General features: G+C 42.9%; 1 protein-coding gene across 1 annotated transcript in view; it reads left to right on the plus strand.

The window, feature by feature from the left end:
- The window catches only part of IGF1R (insulin like growth factor 1 receptor), a 293,701-nt gene that overhangs the window by 250,210 nt on the left and 25,559 nt on the right, over positions 1–17,932 (plus strand). Inside the window, exons 11-18 of the mRNA XM_006129225.2 lie at positions 1,301–1,587; positions 3,246–3,382; positions 4,390–4,549; positions 5,720–5,825; positions 7,071–7,141; positions 11,509–11,738; positions 12,101–12,211; positions 15,751–15,910. Coding sequence (XP_006129287.1) covers positions 1,301–1,587; positions 3,246–3,382; positions 4,390–4,549; positions 5,720–5,825; positions 7,071–7,141; positions 11,509–11,738; positions 12,101–12,211; positions 15,751–15,910 — 1,262 coding nt within the window. The remainder of the gene's footprint in view (positions 1–1,300; positions 1,588–3,245; positions 3,383–4,389; positions 4,550–5,719; positions 5,826–7,070; positions 7,142–11,508; positions 11,739–12,100; positions 12,212–15,750; positions 15,911–17,932) is intronic.

Genomic DNA, 17,932 nt, shown 5'->3' on the forward strand with positions numbered 1-17,932 from the left:
GCCCCCCAGGAGCGAGGGCAGGGCGGAGCTGCAGGGTTGGGGCAGCCACCAGCCCCTCCCACAGCTCATACCTTCCCCCCTCTGAAATTCCTGTGTATGCATCTGTCTGATGTGCTAATGGGGTGCTCAAGCTCCTTTGCCCAACACTTCCCTTATTGAGGAAGCTGTTAACACACACCTTTCACAAGCCAAACTGTCCAGTGACTGACTGCTAGTAAAACACAGAACAATGAAAGAAAGTCAACCCAGTAGTGTACACTGATTGACTTTAGCCCTCATTCTGTATTGAGATACTCGCTGGGGTGGTGATTTGCAAAGTTTTATAGTGACCTCTTTTCAGTACACACATGCACTAGACCTCAGTTTTTCCCAAACTTTTCAGCGTCACACCCCCTTTTTGATAAACACCTCACCTCCCTCTTCCCCCCCCCCCCCCATAGCAGGAAAACTTGTTGGGGGGGGAGGAGAAAGGAACTGATGGGGGCTGAAAAACAAAAATAGCAAAACTGGGGGGGGAAGGGGGTTAGGTCACCTCTCGCGCCCCCCCCCAATGTCTTCACACCCCCAGTTTGAGAACCCATGCACTAGATGGTGCTGATTTTTCTCAAATCATAAGGTGGGTCAATTACAGAAGCCTCATTACAGATAGGTTTGAAAAATGAAGGGAAAATGGCATCCATCAGGGCACAGCTGTTACGTTCCACAGCTTTTAGTTTACATCTCTGGTTTGCTTCCTCAACACAGTAAATTAAGCAGCTTTTAATTACTATAATTGCATCATCACCAGAAAATTAAACACTGCACCTTGGAGCACTACAATTCATATCCAGCAGGCTTTCTGTTGCAGGAGGTGAGCTTTTAAGCCTCTGCCATCTAATTGTATTTTGAGCCTCTAAAGCAGGCTTCAGCATTACCATCATTAAATGTGGATCCAGTTTGCTCATTTAACAACCTTGGGCCCCTTTTTGCCATTTAAGACTTCAGTGGGGCTTGCTCAGTAGAAGTTGTAGATGATTATGCTGGGCAGAACTTGGGCCTCAGATAAGTTGGGTCTGTTTCCGAAGCAGTCAGAAATGGGATGTGTTGGTTCTGACTGTTTCCAAAGCAGTCAGAAGGTTCTGATAAACCATCTAATGATTTCCTTATCCTTTTATTTGTATATTCTGTCTCTTTTAAGCTGATTAGATTAGTATTTTCTGATTTACTGTTTTTTCTTGCCTTTCCTGACAGACCCTTGGTAAGTTTAAAATACAGTATTAGCATCATCTGTTTCTGTATATTGCTCTCTTGTTCTCTGCAGACCGGACCGGAAGCGCAGGGATGTGTTCCGGATCATGAACAGCACTCACGCCAGTCGGAACAGGAACACAACAGTGCCAGATCACTTTGCCAACGTGTCAGATGTGGAGGAGAGTGAGATGGAATACCCATTCTATGAGAGCAAAGTGGAGGGGCGGGAGAGGACACTTATCTCCCATCTCCAGCCTTTTACTCTTTACCGTATCGATATTCACAGCTGCAACCATGAAGCAGAGACACTTGGCTGCAGTGCCTCCAACTTTGTCTTTGCGAGAACAATGCCCGCAGGTATGATCACCAGAGTTTCAAGCTTTGTTTCATTTTCTGAGCAGTTACATGTATCTTAGGCACTCGGCAGGAGACAAAGGTTTTAAAACCAAATATTAAAAATAGGGGTTTTCAAAGATTTTTTTTTCTAAGAATACGTATATTTTTCTAAATGAGACTTACGTAAAATTTTGTCACACTCAGTCAACACCTACTGACCCATAAACTCCAGAGTCCAGCCAGCCTTTCAGCTTATAACACTGTTCACTGCAGCAGAGGAAGGCAAACAATCCCCATTGTCTGCCCAGACAACTCTGCAAATCCCTGGACAGGAACAAGGAGGGTGTGGAAACGGTTTTCTGAATCCTTCAGTCACACTGATTCAGGAGGCTTAAGGATGCCTTTCCTGATATGCTTCAGTCCAGGGATATTTGTTTGCCATTTCTAATCAATTCACTTTGGCCTGTTTGCAATTGTTTGAGTTTTCCTTGTAAATGTTTGCCCTGAAAACAAAATGTTTCCTCTGCCACGAATGCTAGTGTACTCCTCCAGTCTGAGAATAGAAGCAATAGCGTGTCCCTCTTCCTGACCTATTACAGACAGCTAGCCTACTCCAAATACGGAATATTGGGTTCTCTCTCAATCGTTTGCAGTCACGGTAGTAAGACTCGAGCTCATACGAATTGCTCATCTATTAAGAAGGGCAGACCTGATTTCAGCAGAAACCCATATGCCGTCTTAAATCCAGCAGACATCTGGTTTCTTTTTTATGCAAAATGGTAGTGGTTTTGCTTTGTTTCTGGAAGTAAATGCTAACGTAATCCAGAGCCAGCCATTGTCTTGTACAATACAGAGGTATTGTTTATTTCAAGTAGGGAAATCCATGACATCAGGGAAAAGGAAACAAACATTTCCAAATTTTTAGCCTGTGATTCTCAGAATCGAGGGCCATTGTGATCACATGGGCTTTTGAACCTAGTACAAATATTGCCTGGCTGGACCATAATTCATAGTTCCTACGGAGCCTGCTGAATAATTTCCAAAAACCAAAAGTGCTAAGGATAATGCCAAGAGCACTGATGTCTTGCCTAATAAGCTGGGACTGGATGCAGTCCAGATACTGTCCCTACACTGGCACTACAGACTCTGTGACAGTGCATCCAGTTTTGACCTCCATGCACATCCCAACCTGTGTGTGTCTTTCTGACAAGCCTCTCTGTGCATCCTGTGACGTGGACATTATTCTTCAAGTAGATCTGCAGAAATGCAACTCCTGCTGCTGCTACTTTGGACCTTCTACAGCCATTAGATCAGAATGACTTTCACTCACTATCCTGGGGAGCATGCTGGAGATCTGGAGAAAGAACCACTCACTAATATACTAAGTATTTCAGCCCGTACTTTGTATTAGGTCACTTACTGTGTCCTGAAGTTTTTAGGCCCATGCACTGTATCATCTGTAACAGTATTTTTCAGGCAATATACTAATCTCTCCAACAAGTCTTCGAGTGTTGACTTCTTGCTCTCTGGGGTTCTGAACAATATTTATTGTGCTGTTCTAGCTTCTATGGAGGCATTTTGTTTTTTAATAAGTTCACTGAATTTGACGCAGCCATTGTCTCAATAATTCAGGTGGCAGTGCTGTTTGCACACCATTAACTTGTGTCATTATTTTGTAGAAGGAGCAGATAACATTCCAGGAACCGTAACATGGGAAGGCAAAGAAGATAATGCTGTCTATCTGAAGTGGTCAGAACCTGTAAACCCTAATGGATTGATACTGATGTATGAAATCAAATATGGTCAGCATGGAGAGGTGAGGATTTCATCAAAGGCACATTTGTTTGGCAAGGGAAGGGGGAACTAATATCACAGATAGGAAGGACAAACTATCTGTGATTTGGCCAGCCCCCACGAAGTGTGGTGGGTCAGAATGTCAGTGCTTGGATGGAGGTCCCATTGAGATAACTCTGTTGTGGATACAGTAGTGTTGGTTTTGTTTTTTCAGTGAGTATTTATTGAATGGCTTAATGTGGTGTAAAGGTCTCAGACACACATAGCTGAGGTGGTTATTGAAGCCAATATGCTGCTTTTCACAAGACTCGGAGCATTACTCTCCAGTGTCTCAAATGAATTTATCTCCTAAATTATTAAGCATTGGTGTGCATTGTTAAAAAATTCCTTTTTTTCAGTCTGGATCAGCAAACATTTTCTAGCTGGGAGGGTAATTTTTGTCTGTGTATGATTTGTAACGTGCTTTGGGATCCATGTGCCATGGGGATGCTTTAGTAATAAGATCATTCACTTAAAAGAAATTAAAAAGGTCCTTAAGATTTCACACTTACAATACTTTGCAAATTTGTGAGGGCAGTCACTGTGTAGCAACAAGTTTTCCCTTTAATAGTGCATTTAGCAGCAACATTCATCCAAGGATCTGTAGCTATTAAGACTTGCAGCATACCTATTGGACCAGTTTATAAGCATTATGCTCGACTTACAAGTGAGTGAAGATTTAAGTGACTTGTCCAGCATGCTGTGATGTTACTTGAAATAAAAACAAGGAATCCTGATGCTCAGCCTCTATTTCTAACCAATATATTACAACCCTTCCCTTGTTTTACTTACTTTTACCATTGTTGGATTCCAAATGTGTTTAAAGTGCACAAAAAAAAGAGAACTGTTCTGATTTTAGTCGGAAAAAAAACCAAGCTTAAATTATGAATGCAATGAAAAGTCCAGCGAAATCTGTGACCTTATTGAGTTTCTGATAATTACAAGTATAAAAATATTTACGTGTAGTACAAGCTGTTCTTTTTCTTTCAGGAGAAACGGGAATGTGTTTCTAGACAGGAATACAGGAAGTTTGGAGGAGCCAAACTAACTCATCTAAATCCTGGAAACTATTCTGCCAGAGTTCAAGCCACCTCTCTAGCTGGAAATGGATCATGGACTGAACCAGTGTCTTTCTATGTACAGCCCAAACGTAAGAGGCATTTTATAGGTTGGGTCAAACTATGTCTGGTTTTTTGTTTACTTCTTCAATTATCTCAATTATTGAATTGTCTTCAATTGAATTATCTTCAATTATTCCAGTTGTTTGCATGCCTAATTGGGACTTTGCACATCCTTCCTAAGTTCTCTGTATATTTCCCCAGGTGTGCATGTTTCTTTGGGAGCTGTTGTGCATTCTCTTAATAGGAAACATTCTATGAATGAAAAATACCTTTTGAAGCTAGGTCCTGTTTTTTGCTTTTGTGTGGGTGTGTATGTACATATATATGTATAGCTTAGTCCATGTTGTCTATGTGGTATATTAATATTGGGTGAAAATGTATTGCTAGGAATAACCGTGCGGCAGTATTATGAATTGGAATCTGGAACTCATGTGGCAATATGAAATACTTACTGGATGCGTTAAAGTGATACAAGAAACCAAGTTAATTAGCGTGGAGCTGTGTTAAAATTTCATTTTTAGCTTTTTTTCCCCTTAGTATGGCACTTTGAAGATCAACTTGTTGATGCAAGAGAGGTAGTGATACTGAAAATAATGGAATTCTTTTGCACAAATACATTGATAAAACAATATATTACATACACAAGTTCCACCCAGTGTTTTTATGGCTACCATAAACATGCTGCCTTGTTCTTGTACATACTGCATGTCCTATTTTTGTTTCTGCCTATTTGCAAAGCAGATACATTTACTGCCCTAGATATAGCCAAGCAAAATACTGCTGCTGCCCTCTTTTTCCATTTTTAATTTAAAAAATAAAAAAAACAATTTTTGATAGATTTTTGTGGTGAAATTAGAGCAACCAAAAGTTTGTGCATGCTCCCTTTATATATAGATATAGAAAATTTAAAAGGATCAACATACATTCGTCATTTAAAGATCAACATCAGACTTTAAACATACCTAGTCAAACCAAAACTCCATTAAACAGAATGGTGATCTTTCCCTATATTTAAGCTGTTCTCATTCTCTGATTTCTGGTTCTCTAGTCATTACTCATTATGAAGTCTTTCGGAAAAAATTTCTCTACTTCATACTCTGACATTGCAGTAAGACAATATAGTGTTTAGGCTGAAAACTTCATGTGCTGATAGAAATTCTATAGCAACGTAAGAATTTTTGTTTTCTTGTTTATTTCAGCGGCAGACTATGGGAATTTCCTGCACTTGATAATTGTGCTCCCCATTGCAGTGCTGCTGGTCATTGGAGGGTTGCTAATAATGCTGTACGTCTTCAACAAAAAGAGGTGAGATCTTGCATACACTCTGGAGGGAGACTTAACTGGGGAAGGAAATATTCACTTTGAAATCAATTCCCAAGAGAAAGTTCAAATTTTGTATTTAGTGGACCATGCAAAATAAGCTAAAGCAGATTTTCTCTTATAGGGAGAGAATGTTTCAAGTTACTAGTTAACATCTGTCTGTCTAATAATGGAGAGGGTTTTCATTACCATGCCAAGCTGGAGAGAGAGGTTGGAGGGTCTTTTGGAAATGGATATCTGTTAGAGAAGAAACAGGCAGAAATTTAGAATTTGCACCAATGTTTCAATAAGCTTTGGCTGTCTTTTGCATGTAGAAATTCGCACTAATCCTTTCTCCTACCCTCGGATACACTTACTGGGAAAGCTCCCATTAACTATTGTTTAAATTCGTTGTACACATAACATTTACCAAATCTCTGTGTCTGTACTGGATAGATCGGTTTCACTGGCATGGTTTACTCTGGTTTTATAGATTTGCTGGTTGACACTTCTCTCTCACCCAGCCTCTGTCTTGTGCAAACCCTGCCAGCTCATGTTTGGTCTCCTTTACAGAGCCTTGATGATTGTTTATTAATTTGCCAATGCTGGATCACAAAATAGGTTTCATGTAGCATGTTTCCTAAAATCTAGACTATCCCAAACCCATTTAATCTTCTCCACATTGAAAACGTAGAGTTCCAAGAATGGTCCTGAGCACAGATCTCTCTTGCATGGCATGTCCTCATGTAATCAATTTGGGGGCGGGGAACACCTTTTGGATGTTTTTCTAAAAGCTCTGCTCTAGGAATAATTTGGGTGCAGTTGCACAGCCTGTGTGGTACAGGAGGTCAGACTAGATGATCACAAAGGTGCTTTCTGCTCTTGGAATCTGTGTACTCACATTCTGCCATAAAAAGAAACATGAGAACCTAGCCCATTAAAATGTGTTATATTCTGTCTTCTCTGGTGCACATGTGGTGTAAACACAGCTGGAATGGAAATGGAGAAAGGGGTCTCCCATGAAGACTGATTCAGGTCATTTTCTCAGTTGATGGTGTTGCCAGTGTGGACTCTGGTAGATCAATGAAGTCAGATCCCTGCTCATGTTATCCTAAAACCCTTCCACGTGCCACATGTAAGAGGCAACAGGACATGTGGTGGAGCAAACAGCAGCAAAGCCCAGGAAAAGATGGATTGAAATATGAGTTGTGGTTTAAGGATGGAAAAAAGAAACAATTTCTTTTTTAACAGGAACAGTGACAGACTAGGCAATGGAGTGCTTTATGCTTCTGTGAACCCTGAGTACTTCAGTGCTTCTGATGGTAAGTGTGGCCTTAAGCCGCTGATGCTTTTACTTTAATACATTTTATTGTGTGAGATCAGGTCAAGCACCATGTTGAAAGATGCAGCGCTATAATAGGACACAACCTAAAACTCCGTTTGCTGACAAACAGAGCAAGGAACACCATTACTTACCTATACTGGCTAATAGCCATGAATGAATGAATGAATGAATGAATGTATCTAGTTCTCTTTTAAACCCTGTTATAGTCCTAGCCTTCACAACTTCCTCAGGCAAGGAGTTCCACAGATTGACTATGCACTGTGTGAAGAAGAACTTCCTTTTATTTGTTTTAAACCTGCTGCCCGTTAGTTTCATTTGGTGGCCCCTAGTTCTTGTATTATGGGAACAAGTAAATAGCTTTTCCTTATTCACTTTTTCCACACCACTCATGATTTTATAGATCTCTATCCTATCCCCTCCTTAGTTTCCTCTTTTCCAAGCTGAAAAGTCCCAGTCTCTTTAATCTCTCCTCATACGGGACCCGTTCTAAACCCCTAAGCATTTTAGTTGCCCTTCTGTGAACCTTTTCTAATGCCAGTATGTCTTTTTTGAGATGAGGAGGCCACATCTGTACACCGTATTCAAGATGTGTGTACACCATGGATTTATATAAGGGCAATAAGATATTCTTCGTCTTATTCTCTATCCCTTTTTAATGATTCCTAACATCCTGTTTGCTTTTTTGACTGCCCCTGCACACTGCGTGGACGTCTTCAGAGAACTATCCACGATGACTCCAAGATCTCTTTCCTAATTAGTTGTAGCTAAATTAGCCCCAATCATATTATACATATAGTTGGGGTTATTTTTTCCAATGTGCATTACTTTACATTTATCCACATTAAATTTCATTTGCCATTTTGTTGCCCAATCTCTTAGTTTTGTGAGATCTTTTTGAAGTTCTTCAGTCTGCTTTGGTCTTAACTATCTTGAGCAGTTTAATATTGTCTGCAAACATTGCCACCTCACTGTTTATCCCTTTCTCCAGATCATGTATAAGTTGAATAGGATTGGTCCTAGGACTGACCCTTGGAACATCACTAGTTACCCCTCTCCATTCTGAAAATTTACCATTTATTCCTACCCTTTGTTTCCTGTCTTTTAACCAGATCTCAGTCCATAAAAGGATCTTCCCTCTTTATCCCATGGCAACTTAATTTACGTAAGAGCTTTTGGTGAGGGACCTTGTCAAAGGGCTTCTGGAAATCTAAGTACGCTATAGCTACTGGATCCCCCTTGTCCACATGTTGACTTCTTCAAAGAACTCTAATAGATTAGTAAGACATGATTTTCCCTTTAAAGAAACCATGTTGGCTTTTGCCGAACATAATTTGTTGGGCAAAAGTCTTCTATCATCTATCTCCCTTTGTGCTCATATCCTGAAGGACAAGGGTGGGCAATAATTTTCATAGGAGGGCCACTTAATGAATTTTGGTATGTGACTGGAAGGGGCAGGGTCTGGAACAGAAGGGATGGGACAGGGGCTAGTCTCCCCTTGAGTTGTCCAGGGCTGGAGGCTTTGAATTGAAGCACAGCAAAGGGCTTGTGGCTCCCGGCTCTGCCCTTACCACATTGCCTGGCAGCTGTCTGGCTCAACTTCATCCCCTGCCAGAATAGTGCTACAACCGGGAACCCTTTAAACCCCAGGTGGCTGCCATGCAACGGGATATCAGTGGGGCTGGAAGCTGCAAGCCCTTTAAATAGCAGCAATTTCAGGGGCTCCTGACCCTGCCACTACTGTGTTGCCTGGGAGCTATCTGGATTGCTGTGGCCATTTAAAGGGCTCACTGCGCCAGACCCTGCCAGAGTAGCACCGATGTCGTGAGCCATTTAAATAGCATCCTACTGCCTTAGCCACCACCTGAAAATTCAGTGGCATGGACAGCAAAATATAAAGAGAAAGTGACTGGATCAAAATGTTAGCAAATGCTCATTGGACAGGCAATACACTACTTGACTAGTCACGCTGCCCCACCCCGCTGCCTCTATCGAAAGAGCCAACAAGGGGCGGGAAGGGTTAGCGCTGCATAGAGCCCGGGGTCAACCTGCTAACCTCGAAGTCCCTGCAGCCCTGCTGCTTTGAAATGCCATGTGGAGTCTAACACCGGGCTCCCTGTGGTATTTCAAAGCAGCAGCACCGCATGGAGCCCCAGGTCAGCTGGGAATGTTTGAGTCCCCCGCTAGCCCCGTGCTCTCCACAGCGCTTTCACCTTAAAAATGTAGCAACAGCTGTTGTTACACTTAAAGGTGGTGACGCCATTATCGAATAGTTGATGAAAATTGCATCAACTATTTGATTAGCCAGTTAATGTAAATTTAACATCCTTAGGCCTTAGACTCAGTTTTTTTTAATTGCACATTACACAATAAACTTATAGCCGATCTCAACTTAGGAGTTCTTTTCCATTATGTCCCTCATGTGAGTGAGGCTAGATCATTACTGTTTTAGTAACAGGTATTGCACATACTGGAAAGTCTTTAATGATTATCCCAGAATCCAGAATTAATCAGTAAGAAATACCTAGAATTAGATTTTTCTGGCAACCGAAGTAATGAGTGTGCGCGCATGCTGTATAGATTAAATATTTGCAGAGTTCTTGTTAGTGGCGAAGGAGGAGAGCAGGACTTCAAAAGCATCTGCTTGATACATTAACTCCCCTCTTCAGGTTCGAGCCAGACAATGTGCTTTTGTCTGTCTACAAAATCGGAAAATTTCCAACAGCTAACAACAGCTGTCTGACAGAGGCAGCTACCTTCCCCTGATCTGTTGCTTGCAACCATGGCACCATTTTAGTTCAAGGTCTGATAGCATTCGTTAATGGCATGCATCTAGAGCTGGTGGCTGTTCTGCACCCTTCCTTGGTGATTGATAGGCAGTGGCAGGAGCAGGACCGCTCTTACCTTAATGTTTCTTGCCTGTGGCAATAATCCCTCCCAGCAGGGAGGTTTCCTGTCTTCCTCCTAGGGTCGCTACCTAAATTCCCTCTAAGCTGTGTGGCCATGCAGCTTCCTGCTAAGCCCCACTCACTGCCTCTTAAGAGAGATGCCTCACAAGCCCTGAAGCTGCCATGGCCTTTGAAAGAGGCGCCTCTCCCTGCTGGCCCCAACCCAGAAGTGCTTCAGCTGCAGCAAGGCACCTCTCAGCTGTCCCCAGGCTGCTCCGATGAGAGAGGGCTGGGGGTAGTTCTCTCCCCTGGGTGGTCTGCACCTCAAACCCTTCATCCTTAGCCCCACCAAAGAGACTTCACCCCCCAGGGAAAACCTTTACACTGTATCCGAACCGTCTCTCCTAGCCCTAAATCCTCTCCTGCATCCCAAACCCCTCGTCCCTAGCCCCATGCCAGAGCCTGTGCTTTCAGTGGGAGCCCTCACCCTCCTGCACCTCAGCCTTCTACCATAGGCCCGCTCTCAGCTTCTCGGCTCCACCCCCTCCATGCACGCTATCCATGTACAGAACGACTGGTTGTGATACATCATCTCCATACTGGTGCACATAACAACAAAAGTCATTCTACACATGGACATAAAAATGGGAGGGAACGCTGGTTCCTACTGCACAAGTCCTGTCTTTATGGGAGCAATAGGCTTTGGGTGTGAGTGATCAGAAGTGATGCGAACAACCTTTTAGACTCTAGAGTCCGTTCCCCTGTGATTATAAAAATCGGTCCCCTGAGGATGCATCTTGAGATGCTGAAATGGAAATTTGCACATTTTTTTGCTGCACGGAGCAATCTGAAAACAAGGGTTGCCAAGAAGAAAAGCCTGAAAAAGGCTTCTACGCACTCTGGTTGGCTTTGCCGTTCATGTTTGTATACTGAGTTTGCACATAACTCTTCCCTGGTCATTTTCCATTATTCAAGTGCCATAATTGTGCTTCCCTGTCTCCACCACAATTGTGATCCTTTAAGATTTGTGTATGCCTTAGGCTGGTAGCAATCAAGTAATCAGAGTCCTAGATAGAACTGAAAGTGGCATGAAGTTGAGGACCTCTGCTTAGAGATCATTTCACGCAAGGTAGCTTGATAGCTAGCAACATATAGCATTGATGTTGTTTGGAGACTGTAGTGTCCTTCCTTGGACTGTGAAGGCTGGTTTCTCTGCCGAAAGGTAAGAAAAAAATCTTGAACCTGCAGGTGCTGTGTAAAAACCTAAGATGGGTAGACTTTTTGAGAAAGACCATGGAAACAATTGCATATCTAGCTTGATGCTTATGTCCTCATGCTGTGTCCTTTTTCCTACTCATAATTCATTGCTGGGTTTTTTCCCTTTGGAGTCACTTGTCTTCACCTGATTCATGCATCTGCATATGTGTGGAATGTCACTGGTGGTTCTCTTTAACTCTAGTGTATGTTCCGGATGAATGGGAAGTGCCCCGTGAGAAGATTACCATGTGCCGGGAGCTTGGGCAAGGCTCCTTTGGAATGGTTTACGAGGGAATAGCTAAGGGAGTGGTGAAGGATGAGCCAGAAACTCGGGTAGCCATCAAAACTGTCAATGAGTCTGCAAGCATGCGTGAACGGATAGAGTTCTTAAATGAGGCCTCAGTCATGAAGGAGTTCAATTGCCATCATGTGGTAAGTTGCTTAAAATGGAGCACAGCTTCCTTTCACCTAACCATAGTTAAAGGTAGCAAGTGCCTGCTTTGATTGACTCCATGATCCCAAGAGTCTCAAGACCTCCTCAAGCAGCAGACTAAAGGGAAGTGTTTCTTTATCACATGGCTCTAGTGACATGTATCGTGATAATGCATTAAGAGGGATGGCCACTGCCACGTAGTTTGGATCCCAATCTTTTCCAAACTCTTGCAGAGATCTGTGGGTGTTGGTTCCAGAATGCAGACATGCCTAGTTAATAATAGGGCTTGTAAGTAGTTAATAATTTTCCTAGTAATAATTAGTCCTACCTGCTGGGTAAAATCTGAACTTTTCCATTTGAGGTGCGGCTGCTTGGAGTTGTCTCCCAAGGCCAACCAACACTGGTGATCATGGAGCTCATGACGCGCGGGGATCTCAAGAGTTATCTGAGATCTCTGCGGCCAGACACCGAGGTAAGCATGGGAATTGGATTTTTTTCCTCCGCATGCAAGAAAAGGTGATGAATTCAAAACACCACCCTTCCCCAGACTGCCAGTTTCCTGCCTTGTTTGGAGCATTTGTACTTGCTAGCGATTTCTGATGTAAATCTTCCTCTCCCACATTGATCCAGCTGCCTGCCTTGGTCAGGCACAGCTGAAATTCCCTGGTCTGTGCTTTAGTATACAATACCCCCAGCTTTCGCCACGTAGGTTAGCGGGTTTCTCCAGACCATTTTGTCTCATTTTATTCATCTCTTATTTTCTCCTCCCCTTTTATTTTAAAGGTTGTGGTCCTGTCTTGGTTAAATTACATATTTACCCAAGTAAACCATGGCAGAAATGCAAGACTAACTCTGGTTTACTTCTAATTGTCGTATGTGAAAGCCCACAGGTATCTTCATTGTGTCACAAGATTTCCCTTAATCTTCAATTCTTTTTCTTAATCCATGAGCTAAGCATCATGCGTAATTTACATGCCCTGCTGGCAGCTAGCCTGCATTACTAGATGTAATTGGAGCCCAGTTACTGAGCCATCAACTTCATCACGTCATTGCTGCACTTTCTGGAGCCTTCATGCCTGGGCTCTTCAGAATCTTTGCTGAGTTCTTTTCACTTTTTGCTCACTCCCCTGCATTTAAAGGAGTTAAATACTTACACAGAAGGATATTTGTATTATTTCTTGCAATTTATCTTTTTTTTCCTCTTTGAACTTTGTTATTGAACTTCCGGCTGTTGTGTGACCTGCTGCTCTTAATGGCCAAAGAGTGTGTTTCATAAGGGCTATGGAATAATGTGTTATCCCACCCCTATGTTACTGAGGGCCGCCTGTTCAGATTTGAAGTAAATCTCCTCCCCCCCCAATCTGACTCGTGATAAAGCTGCAAAACAGTACAGTCATTTAAAAAAAATGCATAAGTAGGGTAATTCTTCTCAGATGAAGCTCTGCCTGCTGCCTCTTCGTTTTTAATATAAATTATGACCGAGCATTTTGCAATAGACACTAATATTTCGTCATACGTCTATATTGTGTTTAATATTCAGCCATGTCAGTTTAATAGATAAAATCATTCACGTACATTACAGTGTCGGAAAGGTTAGGAAAGAAGATGAAAAAGTCACTTCCTTTGGAAATTAAGGTTGGCCATGTATAAAATGTGCCTGCACTTTTGTGTGACCCTCTGTTTCACAAAGTAGCATTGGTGAAGTCAATAATTTACAGCAACAAAGAGCAAACAACTGGTATGTGTGAAATGAAAATTGGATATAAAATGAACAGCATTTCATGAAACAAATGGCTGAAAAATATTGTTGTTTACCCCCATCGTTCAATGGGACTATGAGCTACATAACAATCAGCACTGAGGGCAAAGGTTTCTTCTAAAGGTGCAGATCGTGGATTCTGTTGAGGAGCTTACCAAGAGCGAAAGTAACAGAATTCAGTAGACTTGGGAGGCAAGGATCTGGGAGATGATAAACGAGAAATGCCAAAAAGAACGATTTACTCCAGTTCACCCCTCTGTGTGCTGACCTCTTGCTCCCCTTTTTGAGAAGTGGTTTATAAAATACGTAACGTTGTGAGTTGTCTTTCTGTTCACCATTGTGAACCATGGTGCGAGATTTACTCAAGACTCCTCTTACAGTGCTGCTCACACTTACCTCTTCATTCTGGGTAGATGCTATGAATTGGCTCCTACCTGACGGAGTGCCGCAAGTTCATGCAGTGTTGTTTTCACCACGCAGTCATGGTCCTTCAGGGGAGGTGACAGCCTCACCATGCTGCTGGGCAAGAATTTTTTTTTTGGGGGGGGGAAGCTCCACATTCGTAGAAGAGGTGGGGCTAAGGGCAGCAAGCCCTCAGCACTGCCTGGACCCGGGTACCCCTCGGTCCATCTAGCAGCCCTTTCAGGCATCCTATGATCTGGCAGCCATTTAAAGAGCCCAGAGCAGCGGTCGCAGCTTGAAGTAGCAGCGGCCACATCTGGGAGCTCCGGGCCCTTTAGGATTGCCAGGTCCCATGGCAGGTGCCCTTCTTTCCCATCTGCAGGCATGTGGCCCTTCCACAAAGGGTCCCAGCTTACATTGTTTCTTGCTGTCAGTTGGGTATAATAGTCATGTGCTTTCAGATGGATAATTTTTCTCGGGTTTCCTTAGATGCATTCCTATGGGTTCTCTTCTGGGGGATGGGTTACGTTTAGGAACTGGGAAGGAGTGGAAAGACTCATCATAATAAACACGTGACACATTTTTTGAGAGAGATGAGCAGTCACACTAAACCCGAACGCCATCCACTGTAGACATGTATCATTAACGTCTTTCACACTCCCCACTGGTGAAAGTCCAGTGATTTGATCTGCTCAGGAATTGTGGCTCCTACTTTCATGCTCGACCCACTAACCAACACTGGGTATTTTGCAGCCAGAGGTATAAGTCTTAATCAGATTTGGACTGGCAGATGTTAAGCCACAGTGTAGTTTGCTGAAGCATATGCAAACACCTTAAAATGTGAGGCTACGTCTACACTGCAGGCTTCTTGCACAAGAAGCTTTTATCGGAAGAGATCTTCCACAAAAACTACTTGCGCAAGAGCGTGTCCACACTGCAAAAGCGCGTCGAAAAAGCTATGCGCTTTTGCGAAAGAGGGCGTCCACACTGCATGGATGCTTTCTCGGAAATAAGCTCTGATTGGTATGCACAAAATGGCCACCAGGACATCTGAGCTCTTTCCTCTTTTTGCACAAAAACCCCTTCTTCCCTGTCCCCGCACACCTTTTTGCAAAAAACCTCTTTCGCAAAAAGTCTTCTTCCTTGCAGAAAGAGGAATACCGGTTGCACAAAAAAACCCTCTGTACTTTAAATTCTCTTGCGCAAAAACGCACTTGAGGTGTGGACGCTCTGAGTTTTTGCAGAAAAATGGCCCTTTTTGCTGCAAAAACTCTGTAGACATAGCCTTACCCTCCAGCACAGCACAACTAATAGCTATGGCAAGAAAAACTGCAGATGTCTTTAGTGAATCTGTTTCATGAAAGTTATCTGTAGAGCTTTACACCCTTTTTAGGAGTATATAAGTAAGTCAGGAGGCATCATGTCACTGGATGTCGGGAAATAATTTAATAGTATGTTTGTAACATCATCTGTTTTGGTTATGCTGATAGTTGCGCACACAGTCTAAAATTCTGAAGCCTAGCATGAAGGTGATTCCTTAAAACGTTTAGAAGAAAAGGGAACTTGAATAGAAAAACCTGTTTGTATTCTCCAAAATTGAATGTGCTGCTATACAGGTGCTAATTGGGGGGGGTGTTTGTAGCCATGCTTTATGTGGGTGGAGAGAAAAGATGTGATTTTCCCACTAAGCAGATGCAATGGTCTTAATAATCATAAGTTTTCGTTCAGACTGGTCCTGGTGTTGTCACACTGACATGCGGTGACCTGATTAAGAAAAGCAGGTTGCTGTTTTTGAAGTGGAAATAATTTCTTCCCCCTCCTCACACTTCTGCCTGCTTCATCTTGCTCAGAATAACCCAGGCCAGGTGCCTCCAACTCTGAAGAAGATGATTCAGATGGCAGGAGAGATTGCTGATGGCATGGCGTACCTCAATGCCAATAAATTTGTGCATAGGGATCTCGCAGCAAGGAATTGCATGGTGGCCGAAGACTTCACTGTGAAAATTGGAGGTGTGTGTTCTTTTCTTTCTTCCTTAAACTCACATGAAACAGGCATATAATCCTATGGTCAGCACTGAAAAAGCCATCTGAATGTCCTTGAATTGTTAGTGTCAGTCGAGTATGTAATTCAGGGGATGAATATGTTCTGTCTAAAGACTCACTATGGTTTCAGGTCCAGAGAGCGCTCGGCACTGAATTGAATTGTTACTGTGAAAGGAACACGAAGAAGCAGCAGTCACTCTTCCCAGCCCTCGGGGGGTGGCCCAGTATTGAAAAATTCTCACCTCCTGTTGCTGCTTTGCACTCTGATAAAGCCCAGATGTGTTGAGTTTGGGTTCAAGTGAATTGCACCTTAGCCTTGACATTTCAGCAGCAAGAGCTCAATGACCGTCAAATCACTTTATTCTGGATTACTCCACAAACCAAATAAAAATTATAGGGTTAAATCTGCTTATCCAGAGCCCAGCCTTTTGGATGTGGTGATTATTCAAGTACCACTTTAAAAAACCAAGTATTTTCTGGAATTTAGTTCAGCAGAATTGAGCACAAGACAACATTAGGCTGGAGTTGTGGAAACCTTTAGATGTGCTTGTAATTAAGCTCATCTGAGTGTTCAATATTAGGGATTTGGTCCAAATTCAGTGTTTATCTACTTGTGTGTTCTGTGTATAGCCTTTCGTGAGATCTAAAATAAAAGATATTAAAGGAAATTGAATTAACTTTGCGAAGAGAAGGGGAATGGTTTATTGCCAAAAAATAAAAACCACTTTGAAATCGTGAGAGATGAGCTACCAGTGCTATAGTAAAAAGTATGCTACCCCTTAGATTTTTAGAGGAAAAGAATCAGAGTTCAGTGTACAAGGAGCACAGTTGTCATCATAATGTGAACTGTTCAAACACTTTTTCTGATTTTAGCTTGAGTGTAAATGTGCTGAATGTGACAAACTGAAGCCACTGGCCAGAGCGATCTCTAGAGTAGGCGAAAACGGTTCTGGTTTCTTCATGAACTGGGCTTGTTTAGTTTAGAAAAGAGAAGACTGAGAGACTGACAGCTGTTTTCAAGTATCTAAAAGGATGTTAGGAGGGAGGAAAATTGTTCTCTTTGGCCTCTGATGATAGGACAAGAAGCTATGGGCTTAAATTGCAGCAAGGAGGGTTTAGGTTGGACATGAGGAAAAACTTCCTGTCAGGGCAGTTCAAGACTGGAATAAATTGCCTAGAGGGGTTGTGGAATCTCCATCACTAGAGATATTTAAGAGCAGGTTAGATAAACACCTGTCAGGGACGATCTAGACAGTGCTTGGTCCTGCCATGAGGTCAGGGGACTGGACTCAATGACCTCTCGAGGTCCCTTCCAGTTTCAGTGTTCTATGATTCCACAGAGCAGAGCTGCTCAACTTTGGAAGCCCTGCGGGCCCCAATGATACTCACAGCACATGCTGAGAGCCGCAACTTAAGTGTGGTTTCATGTTCATGCAGATATATGCAAATAGCTTTTCACACAATGCCCCAGCACTCCTGGCACCTCCTCCCTGGAGGCTAGAAATACTGACACCGTGTACTTCTCTGTACCAGCCAGCCCATCCGCTTGCGTCTTTCAGTGCTCACCGTGCCTGGGAGACGCCTCGCTGTTGTGGAGCTTGTTCCCAGAAGAGGGCATGTTCAAAGAACCCCGCCTGTGGGCTGTTTGTTGAGCCCCATGTAAACCCAAACTGCACCACAGGCCAGAAACAAACAGTCCGTGGGCTGCGTGTTGAGTAGCCCTGCTACAGAGCTATGTAGAGCCAGCTCTTACCCTACAGTACTGCTACTTAGGCCAGTTATGGAACTTGCATAAATGTGGCCATTTAAATTACTCATGATCCAGTTCTGATCTGTTCCCAGAGAAGTCAATGGGAAGGTTCCTGTTGATTTCAATGAGAGCAAGACCAAGTGCTGGGAGTCCAGGTGTGTGCACAGTACATTGCTGAAAAAATGCACTGCAGGTTGAGCCTCTGTAGTATTAGATAGTATTAACCTTCCATGGTCCAG

Source organism: Pelodiscus sinensis, chromosome 14 (genome assembly GCF_049634645.1).
Source record: "Pelodiscus sinensis isolate JC-2024 chromosome 14, ASM4963464v1, whole genome shotgun sequence".
Taxonomy (NCBI): Eukaryota; Metazoa; Chordata; order Testudines; family Trionychidae; genus Pelodiscus; species Pelodiscus sinensis.